Consider the following 12,260-nt stretch of genomic DNA (forward strand, 5'->3'; position numbering starts at 1 on the left):
TTTTCCCCACCCACTCGATGCTCCCTCCCTTTTGGGGGCTATCTCTTCACTCCCTCAGGAGAGATCCCGGTGCCTCATCCGGGCTTCCCCTGACCCCCCCCTCCCCCGCCATGCGGGGCTCCCCAGCCCCGTGACTCCCATGCCCCGGGGGTTTCCTCTGTGCCCACGCAGGCTCGGTGGAAAGGTTGCGGCCTGCGGTGTGACCCTCCCTGCCACTCTTACTTCTGATTCCCGGGCTTGGAGCTCAGTCAACCCCAGGGCACTCGCCCACCCTGGAGGCACTGGGCGGGGAAACTGAGGCCCGGCGGATGCTGGGTGCCCCGGGCAGGGCGGCGCCTCGCCTGTAATTTCTGGAGAATTAGGAGGCGACTGAGTTTCGGTTTAGCAGCAAAACGCAGCTCGTGCCAAGCCCGGCAGGGCTGGGAGGCCGCTTCCTGGGGTATTTTCCTGCTTGTTGATTTTAGTTTGGGGAGAGAAAAAAAACTTTCTTTGATGCAATTAAGAGGAAAGGGGCTGGTGTGGGTGGGTGCGTGGGAAGGGGGCGCTCGTGGGCCACGGAGAGCCCCCGGAGGAGCGCCTCTGCAAGGCCTGAGACCTCCAACGTGGTTCAGGTGCTCCCCCCTTGGGTTGCGGTGACGACTAGGGGTCACCCGAGGTGGGGAGGGCGCCAGTGTGGGTGCCAGAGCTTGGAGCTGGCTCCAGAGCAGTCGGTAATGCATGGCACAGCGACCAGGTTTCCTAATAAACGTGGCTCTTAATTGCTACAGGGCAGGAGGAGGAGAAAGGAAAAAAAGGCAAAGATTTGTGGAGTAGGGTGGTGGCGCCTGCCACCAGGAAAGGTGTTGCTGCAGAGGCGCCCGTGCTGCTAATGGGGACTTAAGTGACACTTCCTGGTGAGCTGGGGGCAGCGCGCCAAAAGCACACCAGAACCCAGAGGCTTTAGAAATTTATTACAAGGCCAGCACAGTAGAAATAAAAATATAAGTCTGTTCACTTCCCGGCCCTTTCAGTGGTTCCGAGTAACAAGAAGTGCAAAGTAACAAAATAGATTGTCCGTGATTTGCAAGCTGGGAGTTCCCGGATTGAGAGCCATGTGGATGGCGCCCCATCTCCCAGTCGCTAGTCCTGCCGAGGACTCCCCTCGGTCACCCGAGTTGCATTGCGCCTGCAGATGTCTCTGGTCTCCAGAAGGGTGGGGACCCTGTGGCTCTCCCCACTCCTGCATTGTCCATCCAAGCCCTCTGTGACACAGGGTGACGGCAGCTCCTCCTTCTGGCTTCTGCTGTCCCTGAGGCCTGGGCTCCCGGAACCCTTTCTCCTGCTGGCCCGGGTCCCCTGCTTCTCCTCTTTCAGTGGCCACCTCGGGCGCTGCTTCCGGCTCTGTCCCCCCTGGGGGGAGGTGGCTCCACACTCCCCTCTTCTCTTCCTCAGTTTTCAAGTGACTCTACCCCCATGGTCTCATGGGTTGGGTTGTTCTGGGGGTGTTCTGATAGGGGGTCAAATACTTATTTACTTATTTTTGGCAGCAACAGCTTTTGTGGCTGGGAGGCCCTCAGCGCTCCTGCAGGGAGATATAGGGGACCCACTGGTTGTTGCCTCGGCTCTCTTGGCAGTAACTAGCTACTTCCACCAAGCCGTGGCTCTTCCAGGCGTCCGTGTGAGGGTTCTGAGGAAGGAAAAGGAGGGTTCAGTGGGAGCCCCAAGAATAGGTGGGGACCGTCCAGCCCTACCCCGCCCCCTCTTGGGGAAGACAGGAGAGCTGGAAATAGCTGCCCTGCTGACAAGGTGCTGTGGGGCAGCCCACGGGACATGCCGAGCGTGGCTGGGCGCTGAGCTGGTGTGGAACCAGCCGGTCAGCCTTTGTTGACAAACAGGAGCCCAGGTGCCCAAGCAGGGCGGGGACCCAACTCACCGTGACCAGGAGGCAGTGCAGATCTCGGGCCTCGGTGGCACCCTGTGTCTCGGCCGGCTCTCCCAGCAGCTCTGCCAGCCGCTGCATGCCCGACACCCTCACGATGTCGATGTCGTTGTCGCAGCAGAAGGACTGGATGAGTGTGAAGTGGATCTGCAGGGCAATGTCATCTTCTTCCTCCTCATCAATAGCCAGGAGACAGAGGACTACGCTGTCAGGATCCCTGAAGGGGAGGAAAGAAGAAGGCAGGTCAGGCGAGGACGCCACAGGAAGAGCCACCAAGCTGCACCGGGAGGGCCCAGAGGCTGAGAAAAATCGCGGGAGTCTGCAAGCTGCTAGACAGGACAGGGAGGGCCGGGGCTCGTAATAAAAGAGGGTGCTTGCAAATGGCCAACTCTTAAGATGCTGCAGGTCCCTCCCCCCCAAAAAAAGCCCAGAAGTAGGGGTTCACAATGGGGAGCATTCGGGGGCGTCCCAGCCCCATGCAAGAGCCTGCAAAGCAGAGGGCGTCCCACCGCCCCAGCTGAGGAGCGTTCTGACTCACACATTCATCAGCTTGGCGGACTCGTACACCCCCACGGTGAGGCGGTCGTGGCGCTGCGCGGCCACCAGTAGCTCCTCCACCGCGGCGGTCACCGTCTGCATCCTGAAGCCATAGAAGAGGAGGGTCAGCGCTGGGAGAGCCCCTAGCAGCTAACTCCCGGCCCGGTCACCGCCGCCGGCGGGGACCAGGGTACTTACTTCTGCGCCGCATTGTCACACGTCACAAGCTCCTCCAGTGTCATGGTGCAGTTATAATCCACAGTGATGCACCCCACGGCAGTCCCCAGAAAGAAATTGCAAAATCCGAGCCAAACAGCTCAAATCTTCCCACGGAGCTTCAGGAGGCAAGCGAGAGTGCCTCCAAAAAGAAAAAGAAAAAACCGGAAAGATTACAAAGTCCTTAGCGAAAATAATCCGAGCAGCCGTGAAGAGAAATACTGCAGTCCTCTGGCTTCAGCGATCTGAGCCCGAAACTGCCGGCGCCACCTTTTACATTCTTGTGGGGCGGAGCCTGTCCTGGAAGGTACCGCCCACCTCTTCTATTGGTGGAAAAACAAAAGGGAGAGTAGCAAGGTCTACGATTGGTCAGAGGAGGGGAGGGGGTGGAGCGCCGTGCGAGGTCGCCCCACGTGGGGGCGAGAGTTGGGGGGAAGGGAATGAGAGTGCCAGAAAAAAAAAAAAACAGAAGTTTTTCTCTTGATTTCCCGGCAGCCGCGCCGCGGTTCGAGCGCGCGGGATTTCCAGCGCGTGAGGCGGCCTGGACTTGGAGGGGGGGATTGGAATCCCCTCCATGTTCTCGGAGAGTCCCAAGGCTTAGCCTTTCCCAGGCTCTACTTAGGGGGCTTCATGGGAAAGGGGCTCGGTTTGCAGCCTAGTCGCTCCCACTGGAAACTGGGCGTTCTTTTCGGGCTGTGGGGACCTCAGGTCGTGGGTGACTTAATTTTCTAAGGAATGCACCGCTAGCCTCACTGGAGGGTGCATAAGTAAGTGCTCAATAAGGCTGGTTATTGCAAGGGGACTCTCCAAGGTTCCCAAAAGTGAGGGCTGCAAGGACCACCTCCTGGCCCCCACCTGTAAGCACCAGCATCCTAAGGCTGAAAAAAGGCACCTAATAAAACAAAAGGCACACACTAAGCGCTCAATAGGTGCACAGCATGTCGCAGTAGGATGCCATCGAGGTCACCAAATATAGAGGCTGCAGAGTCCTGGGCATCCTGGGGGAGAGCCCGGGCGCCAACTCCTTGCACCGCGAGTTTCAGGGTGCGGTACGCGTGGGAGGGAGCGCTGGTGCGGCTGCCTCAAGGCGCTGCGCTGAGCAGCCCCGCCCCCTGCCGGCAACCTCTGACAGGGGAGAAACCTAGGCTGGGAGAAAGCAAGCCAGAGACTTTCCCGCGTGCGCTGCACGCTGCCACCTCTACCACGGTCGCAAGGACAACGGCCGCTCCCTCTCGTGAGGGCGCCGACATACACTGCGAGCCATACTGTGTATCAGGAGCCCCCTCCCTGTAGCATATAATCCAGGACCTGGGAAAGTCTGGGCCGTGCAGATTGGCATTATGCAAAAGGGAAAACTGAGGCCTGGAAAGGCCATCACTGCCCGGTTCGTGTCGCCTTCACGCGTGGGTTAGCTCGGGAGCGCGCTGTATGAGTGAGGCAGGCAGGTCCGTGTGGGTCTGTCTCCCACGGTCAGTCGGGGGCTCCCGGGTGACTCACATCTGCGTCCCCTCCCTCGCCAACCTTGGGTCTGGCCTCAGCCCGCAGGCTCCGCTCCCCCGCTCCGGGCCCGCGAGTTCGGCTGACGCACGGCACCACCTCCGCGCCGCCCACAGCAGGAGCGCGAAATGTCCCGGGTGTGCGAGGTGCAGCTGCGCCACCTGCTGGCAGGCGCAGTCACTGCGCCCACAGCACCGGAAGGGCGGGACAGAACGGAGAGAACGTTTGTATTTTATGTAGAGCATATTTTCCATTTGGAAAGTGTTTTCTATAAATTCAGTATTTGGGGGTAAACACAGGGCCTCCACGCTTGGCAAATGCTCTACAACTGGGTCACATCCCCAACCCCTAGGACCTTCACACTGGGCTACATCTTCAATCTGCTTTTATTTTTTATTTTGAGATAAGATCTTGTTAGATTGCCCAGGCAGGGCTTAAATTTGAGATCCTCCTGCTTCAGCCTCCTACATAGGTGGAATTAAGTATATGTACCACGCTAGGGTACCATTCACATAGTAGTAACAGTACTAATATGGCAACATATATGTATGAATATGATTTCAATCACTTGTAACTACACATGAAGCAACACATACATACACAGAGCTATGTAACCGTTATATCTAGAACCACTGTTTCTTTCCTCCCTAACATAAACTCTGCTCAGTGAACAATGAAGAGGTGCTGACAAGATAGCTCAGCGGATTAAGCACCTGTTTAGGCAAGCGCAGGGACCAGGGTTCAATCCCCAGCACCACGTGTCACGCTGGCCCCCGCCCCTGGGGGCGCTGAGCTGGCCCCCGTGACCAGGTGTGGTGGCACACGCCTGTAATCCCAGCGCTGGGGAGGCTGAAAACAGGAGGATCACTATGAGCCTGTGCTGCGCAGTGAGATCCTGCACTGAACACACAATAAAAATGAGCCTCATGTCCTTCACCCTGGTCACCTCTCATCCCCGCGCTGCCCTGTGGAGGTGCCAATTCCAGGGCCCCGAAACATGTGCTCTTCGGTGCCTGGCCTCTCTCACTGCGTGCTGTACACAGGAACCCCTCACTCCACTTGCTTTTGAATGGAACCCAGGGCATTGAATTACATCCCCAGTCCCTCTTTATTTTGACGAGATCGGGCCGTTCAGGGTGGTATGGCCATAGACTCCCTCTTTATTTTGAGATGAAGGTTTACTAAACGTCTAAGTTGTCCAGGCTGGGTAACTTGCAACCCTCCTGACTCTGCCTCTCAGAATGCTAGGATGACAGGCCTGTGCCATCACGCTGAACTCTTAATGTTTTAAATCATTTATTTATTTATTTATTTATTTATTTATTTATTTATTTATTTATTAAAGGGTTCTGGGACCAGTATGGCATGTAGTATTAGGGATTGAACCCAGGTCCTTGCACTTGCCAGGCAGGCACTTAGTCAAGCTATCTCCCCAGCCCTGGACTTTTGTTTTTTTTGTTTCTGTTTTTCTACTAGGGATTGAACTCAGGACCTTACAATTTCCAGGCAGGCACATAAGCCACTGAGCTATCTCCCTGATCAAAGTTGAGAAGGATTTTTTTTTTTGAGGTGGGGGGCTTGTTCAGGCTGCCTTAAGGGCAGGTCTGGTAAGGCATGTGAAGCTGGGGATTGAACCACGGTCCCCTTTGCCTGACTACATTTTTTTTAACAGTTTTTTTTTTATTAATTTATTTTAATTGTGTGTGTGTGGCCAGCTCAGCCCACTAGGGGTGGGGCTGGCTGGCATGTGGTGCTGGGGGATTGAACCACAGTCCCTGTGCTTTGCTAAGCTTGTTCTAAGTAGGTGCTTTAGACCACTGAGCCATCTCACCAGCCCTGCCTGACTGCATTTGCATGACAGGTGCTTAAACAACTGAGCTAACCTACAGGCCTCCGGACTTTTATTTTGTTTTATTTTCAAAGCTGGAGATTGAACTCAGGACCTTGTGCTTGCCAGGGAAGCGCTTATTCTACTGAGCCATCTCCCCAGCCTCGGACTTTTGATTTTGACTTTCAAAACTTTTTTTTTTTTTCCTTTTTTAAGAAGTGGTCTCCTATGCAGTCCAGGCGGTCCTTAATCTCACTTTGTAGCCCAGGCTGGTCTCTAGGCTCACAGGAATCCTCCTGCCTCAGCCTCCCAAGTGCTGGAATCACAGGTGTGCACCACCATGCCCAGCTTCTCAAACCTTTTGTATTACAAGGCTTGAGATGTAGCTCAAAGCACTGGGTTCCATCCCCAGCAACACAAAAACAAACAAACAATAAAGTTTTACAGCTGGGTGTAATTCCAGGAGGCTGGGGCAGGAGGATCATTGCCTCAGGAGGATCACTGTGAGTTTCAGGCCAGCCTGGGCTACACAGTGAGATCCTGTGTCAAACACAAAATAGAGAAGGCTGGGGTGTGGCTCTGTGGTGCGTACTTGCCTAGTATGTACAAGGCCTGAGATTCCATCCCCAGCACCAGGAGAGGAACAGGCCAGGAAAAAAACAAGAGAAAGGACTAGCGCTCTGTGTGTGGCACCGTCCTGCAGCTGGGGCCACCACAGAGCCTTCATGAGGACCTGCCAAGGGTGACGTTGTGCCAGTGTACGGGCAGGCATGAGTCAGGTAGGCTTCTCTGAGGAGGTAACGTTTGAGCCAAGACCTGAATAACATGAAAAAGTCAGGCTTGAGAGACTTGTCGGGGCAGGGGAAGGCGGTCCCTGTGAAGAACGTGGCTGTGCAAAGGCCCTGGGCACCACAGGCCCGCAGCCAGGCACAGTGCAGGAGCTGCCGGGAGGAGGCCATAGGCACAGCGGGACAGCGTGAGGGGCAGTGGGGGAGCGGGGACAGCCCGGAGCCAAGAGACTCTGAGGGCTCCCTGGCTGTAGCCAGGATGGCCAGGAAGCCCCTGCTGCGTCTGCAGCTGGGAAGGGCTGTGCTCTGACATCACGTTTTGCACAAACACGAGAACAAGAGAAGATTCCTGTCCCTAAGGAGGGGTTTCCGGGTGGGAGTGACTCATCCTGGGAACTTCAGAGGGTTGTGAGGCAGGAGCGGCTGGGAGGATGTGGGAATGGGCGTCAGGTGCCAGCTTGGCAGGGGCAGGGGCAGGACTCCTGGAGGCCGGGGCCAGGGATGCAAGAGGGGCTGTGGTGGTGTGCAGTGGGGCAGTGCGGGGTGGGGCAGCGGGATGGTGTCTCACTGTGACAGGAGCTGCCAGGGGTGCTTGAGACCTCCTGGTTCAGCAGGACAAGGTGGTGCATGCCCGTCCTCCCAGCAGTCCAGGAGGCTGAGGCAGGAAGATTTCCAGTTAGAGCTCAGTCTGGGCAATTTACAGATTTAGCAAGATCCTCTCTCAAAATAAAAATATGAAAGGGTGAGATGTGGAGCTTGGTGCACAGGCCAGGAGTTCAATCTCTAGTTCCGGGGGAAAAATGTTTGAATTCAAATTGTCTGCGGTTGGAGAACTATGTAAACCGCTCTTGCCTCAACTCCTAGTGAGCACTCTGTGCTGGAGCCCATGACCGGCCGTCTGAAACGCCCTTCTGCCTGTGGCAAAGCGAGTAGGAAAGGATCACTCAATTTTTTTTTTTTATTTTTTTTTTTTTTTTTGGACAGGACCACTCAAAATGATAAGCTCAGGGCTGGAGAGATAGCTCAGTAGAATAAGCACTTGGCTGGCAAGCACAAGGTACTGAGTTCAATCCCTGGCTCTGGAAAAAAAAAAAAAAAAAAGATAAGCTCCATGGGCTTGGCACCTAGCAGTGCTATGCATGCTCCCTGCCATGTCACCATGTCACCATGTCACCATGACAGCCACCAAAGCTACTCACCACCTTCCCAACACAGCCGCCCCTGCCTGCAGTCCTCCCAAGCTCAAAGTCCCCGAGGCCCCCGATCCTCCTCTGCTCCCCTGTGGGAATCTCTCCTGGATGTTCCTGGACTGCTGGCCTCAAACTCACCGATCCTCCTGCCTCGGCCTCCCACGGTGCCCTGAGGACAGGTGTGCGCTGTCACACTCACCACTGAGCTGCGTCCCCCCCCCCATCCTGTAAAGTTATCTTACTGACAATACTAGGGATTGAATCCAAGACTTCTACACTGAGCTCCATCCCCACCCTTTATTATATTATTTTCTCTCTCAATTGCCCAGGCTGGGTTCAAAGCTGTGATCCTCCTGCCTCAGCTTCCCAAATAACTGAGATTACAATCATGTACCACTACACCCAGTTTTTTATTTGTTTTTGATATATATATATATATATATATACATATATATATTTGGTATGGGTGTCTCATTATGCAGCTCGGACTCATAGTGATCCTCTTGTTTTCAGCCTCCAGGCATGCACCACCACGCCCAGACTCGGGGCCAGCATGGTATGGGGGACCAGGAATTGAACCCTGGTCCCTGCACTTGCCAAAGCAGGTGCTTAGTCTGCTGAGCGATCTCACTGGCCGTGCATCCAGCTTTTTAAAACTATTTGTATTCTTAGCATTAGCACCACTGAACACATGCTATAGCTTGCGGATTCATCCTAATTATTGCCCACGCCCCTTGCTAGAATGTCACCCTCACCAGGACAGCTTCCACCCGTTTTAGTCCCTGCTATGTTTCTAGCTCGTGGTAGCCTCCCCATAAATGTGTGACGGTTGAACGGCTACGGGACTTCACAAGTGCTTTCCAGGTCCGAGCATTATGTGAAAGGGTGCATTAGAGGATTTAAAAACTGGGTTTATGGGGCTGGTGAGATGGCTCAGTGGTCTAAAGCACCTACTTAGAACAAGCTAAAGTAAGCAAAGCCCAGGGACCACGGTTCAATCCCCAGCACCACATGCCAGCCAGCCCTGCCCCCTGATGGGCTGAGCTGGACACACACACACACACACACACACACACACACACATAAATAAAAATTAAAAAAAAATAAAAATAAATAAAAAATAAAAACTGGGTTTAAAAAAGGAGGAAGTACATCTGACGGGTGAGTTTAAAATCAACACGTGGGCTGGGTGTGGCGGCTCGTGCATGCAACGCCCCCTCAGGAAAAGAGGCAGGAAAGTGGGCTGAGTTCAAGGCCAGCCTGGGCTACCCAGCCAGACCCTATCTCAAAACAACAAAGAATAAAGAAAATTAAAACAATAAATAAATAAAATGAACATGTGTCCAAACTCTAACGTAACTCATTAACTGATGAGGGAATCTATAAGATGTTATACCTAGCTTAAGGGTCCCACGTATTTCATCGACCATCAGGATGCCAAAACAAATTGGCTTACCTGAGGCAATCTTCTATCCTCCAAAAGTTAATGTGTATTCCTTTTTTCCCCCAGCACTGAGGCTTGAACCCAGAGCCTTCACACTGAGCTACATTCATAGCACCCCCTTTTGAAGTCTAGTTGATTTGAAGTCTTACTAAGTTGCTCAAACTGAGTTGGAACTAGAGGCCCTCCTGCCTCAGCCTCCCAAAGTGCTGGCCTCTCAGGAATGCGCCCTCAAGCCTGGCTCCAACATGCTTCTTATTGTCCAGCTGGACTGTCTTGAGCCTTCCACTCCAGGAAACGAGATAAACGCAGCAGGCAGGACATTCCTGGGCCCACAGGACAAAGGCCAGCTGCTCTGCTTTGCAGAGGCTAAAGCTCTTCCTACACATGAGAATTATTTCCACAGCACAGCAAGGAATAGCTCGGGCAGTGATGGCAAGAAGCCCAGAATCTCGGGCCTGGATGACACTGTTGTAGCCAGCGGCTTCTAGCAAACCTCTGAGCTTTGAAAGGTCTAGGTCTAATCTAACCTACCTTCTTTTTTTTTTTTTTTTTAATTATTTATTTGTTTATTTATTTTTGTGTGTGGCCAGCTCAGCCCACCAGGGGGCGGGGCTGGCTGGCATGTGGTGCTGGGGGATTGAACTGTGGTCCCTGTGCTTTGCTTGTCTTAGCTTGTTCTAAGTAGGTGCTTTAGACCACTGAGCCATCTCACCAGCCCCTAACCTACATTCTTTTTTTTTTTTTTGCCGGAATGGGGGGGTGGGGGGCGGGAGGAGGCGGAGGGTTGAACTCAGGCCCTGGAGCTTGCCAGGCAAGCGCTTATTCTACTGAACCATCTTCCCAGCCCCTAACCTAAATTCTCAAGAGTTAGGTTTTACTGTTTTTGAGAGAGGGTCTCACTATGTAGGCCAGGCTGGCCTTGAACTCACAGCAATCCTGCCTCAGGCTCCCAAGAACCCAGGATTATGGACCGTTTTCCTGTGTCTCTCCGTTTTCACATGATGTTCTCCTTGTATGATTTTTCCTCATTTAAAGGGGTGTGGAAGGGGATGGGGAGATGGCTCAGTGGAATAAGTGCTTCCCTGGCAAGCTCAAGGGCCTGAGTTCAGTTCCCTGCTCTGCCCCCCCAAAAAAATTAAAAAATAAAAAATAAATAAAGGGGCGTGGTGGTGTACACTTGTGATCCAGCATGGAAGGGGCAAAGCAAAAGAATCACTGTGAGTTCAAGGCCAGCCTAGACTGTGTGGTGAGACCTACCTCAATCTCTGGAAACCAGTTCTTCATTTTACATTGACATCAGCCATCAGATTAGAATCCTGTGTGTATTTTGCATTTTCCTCTTCCGGTTTGGGAGACGACCCTGTCTGCGAGTGATACCAGGTAGTGTCATCTTCACTGCTGTATAATAGTCCACTAGATGAATCTACAGAAGGGTAGATTCTGTTCTCATCAATAGACTTTTTTTTTTTTTTTTTTTTGGTGGAACCGGGGATTGAACTCAGGCCCTTGTGCTTGCCAGGCAAATGCTTAATCTACTGAGCTATCTCCCCGGCCCCCTCATCAATAGACATTTGGGTTGTTTTCCTATCACTATAGAACTTCAACGCCCAAATCAAATCTTTTTTTTGTTTTGTTTTGTTTTTGTCTTTTTTGAGACAGGGTCTTGCTCTGCAGTTTAGGATGGACTTGAGTTCACTTAGTAGTCCAGGTTGGTCTTGAACTCACAGCAATCCTCCTGTGTTAGTCTGAGGAGTGTTGGGATTACTGGTATGTACTACCACACCCGGCCTTCAAACTCTCTCTCTCTCTTTTGGGGGGTGTACTGGGGTTCAAACTCAGGACCCTGCACTTGCCAGGCAGGAGCTTAGGCTGCTGAGCTATAGATCCCTGGTCCTCCCAATCTTCTCTTGAACATGAAGCACTGAGCTAGCCCCTCTCAGTCCAGCAGCTGGCCAGAAACCAAATCATCCTGGTAATGTCGGGGTGTGCTCGGATGTCGGCTCTGCCCAGCCAGCACTGAGATCACATCCCAGGTCACTGGGGCCAGCGGTGCCGCCTCCAGATTCCCGACCCAAGGAACCAGCGATGGAAGAAAAGTGAGTTGTAGCTAGACGGAAGATTACAGGCCTGTAATACCAGCACTCGGGAGGCTGAAACAGGAGAACCGCAAGCTCACACCCAGAGTGGGCAACTGGGAAAGATCCTGGCTCAAAAATAAAAAAATAAAAAAGGCTGAGGTGTAGCTCAGTGGAAAGGTCCTGGGTCCAACCACCATTACAGAAAGGAAAAGGAGACTTGTTTAAAACACCACATTTACCCTCCCCTTATTGAAGGAAGGTACATCCCAAGGTTGTCAGCTGGTGACTACAACCTCAAATAGTACAGAATATGCTGGTTTTTTCTGTATACACATATCCATGTTAAAATTGGAATTATAGGGCCGGCCAAATAGCTCAGCAGATTAAAGTGCCTGCAAGCAGGCGCAGGGCCCGGGGTTCCATCCCCAGGCCTGCTGTGCCGGCCCCGCCCCCGGGGTGCACTGAGACAGCAATTGAGACTGGGCGTGGTGGCGCCCGCCTGTAATCCCAGCTCTTGGGAGGCTGTAAACAGGCGGATACTGCGAGTCCGATCTAGTAGTGAGACCCTGAACACTCTGTAGACCCTTCCCTAAAATACAAAAATAATAATAATAAAAAAATTAAATTAAAATTGAAATTATGGGGCTGGTGGGATGGCTCAGTGGTCTGAAGCACCTACTTAGAACAAGCTTAGCAAAGCACAGGGACCACAGTTCAATCCCCCAGCACCACATGCCAGCCAGCCCCGCCCCCTGGTGGGCTGA

The 12,260-nt window shown here is 53.1% G+C and overlaps 1 protein-coding gene across 1 annotated transcript; it reads right to left on the minus strand.

Moving 5' to 3' along the window:
- Positions 1-933: 933 nt before the first annotated feature.
- On the minus strand, positions 934-2,929 carry Gadd45b (growth arrest and DNA damage inducible beta). Its single transcript, XM_004632737.2, has 4 exons — positions 2,654-2,929; positions 2,457-2,558; positions 1,913-2,135; positions 934-1,666 (listed from the first exon to the last, which is right to left on the minus strand). The coding sequence occupies exons 1-4, from the start codon at positions 2,695-2,697 to the stop codon at positions 1,553-1,555; spliced, it is 483 nt and encodes a 160-aa protein (XP_004632794.1). The 5' UTR covers positions 2,698-2,929; the 3' UTR covers positions 934-1,552.
- Positions 2,930-12,260: the final 9,331 nt, after the last annotated feature.

The sequence above is a fragment of the Octodon degus genome, unplaced genomic scaffold (genome assembly GCF_000260255.1).
Source record: "Octodon degus isolate 3935 unplaced genomic scaffold, OctDeg1.0 scaffold00050, whole genome shotgun sequence".
In the NCBI taxonomy this organism is placed as follows: domain Eukaryota; kingdom Metazoa; phylum Chordata; class Mammalia; order Rodentia; family Octodontidae; genus Octodon; species Octodon degus.

Excerpts from the sequence above, each read along its gene's own strand:
- Gadd45b (XM_004632737.2), bottom strand. The coding sequence starts at position 2,697 with ATGACACTGGAGGAGCTTGTGACGTGTGACAATGCGGCGCAGAA. Across the intron at positions 2,559-2,653 it reads TGTGACAATGCGGCGCAGAA|GATGCAGACGGTGACCGCCG; the intron begins GTAAGTACCCTG and ends CTATGGCTTCAG. Across the intron at positions 2,136-2,456 it reads TCCGCCAAGCTGATGAATGT|GGATCCTGACAGCGTAGTCC; the intron begins GTGAGTCAGAAC and ends CCTCCCCTTCAG.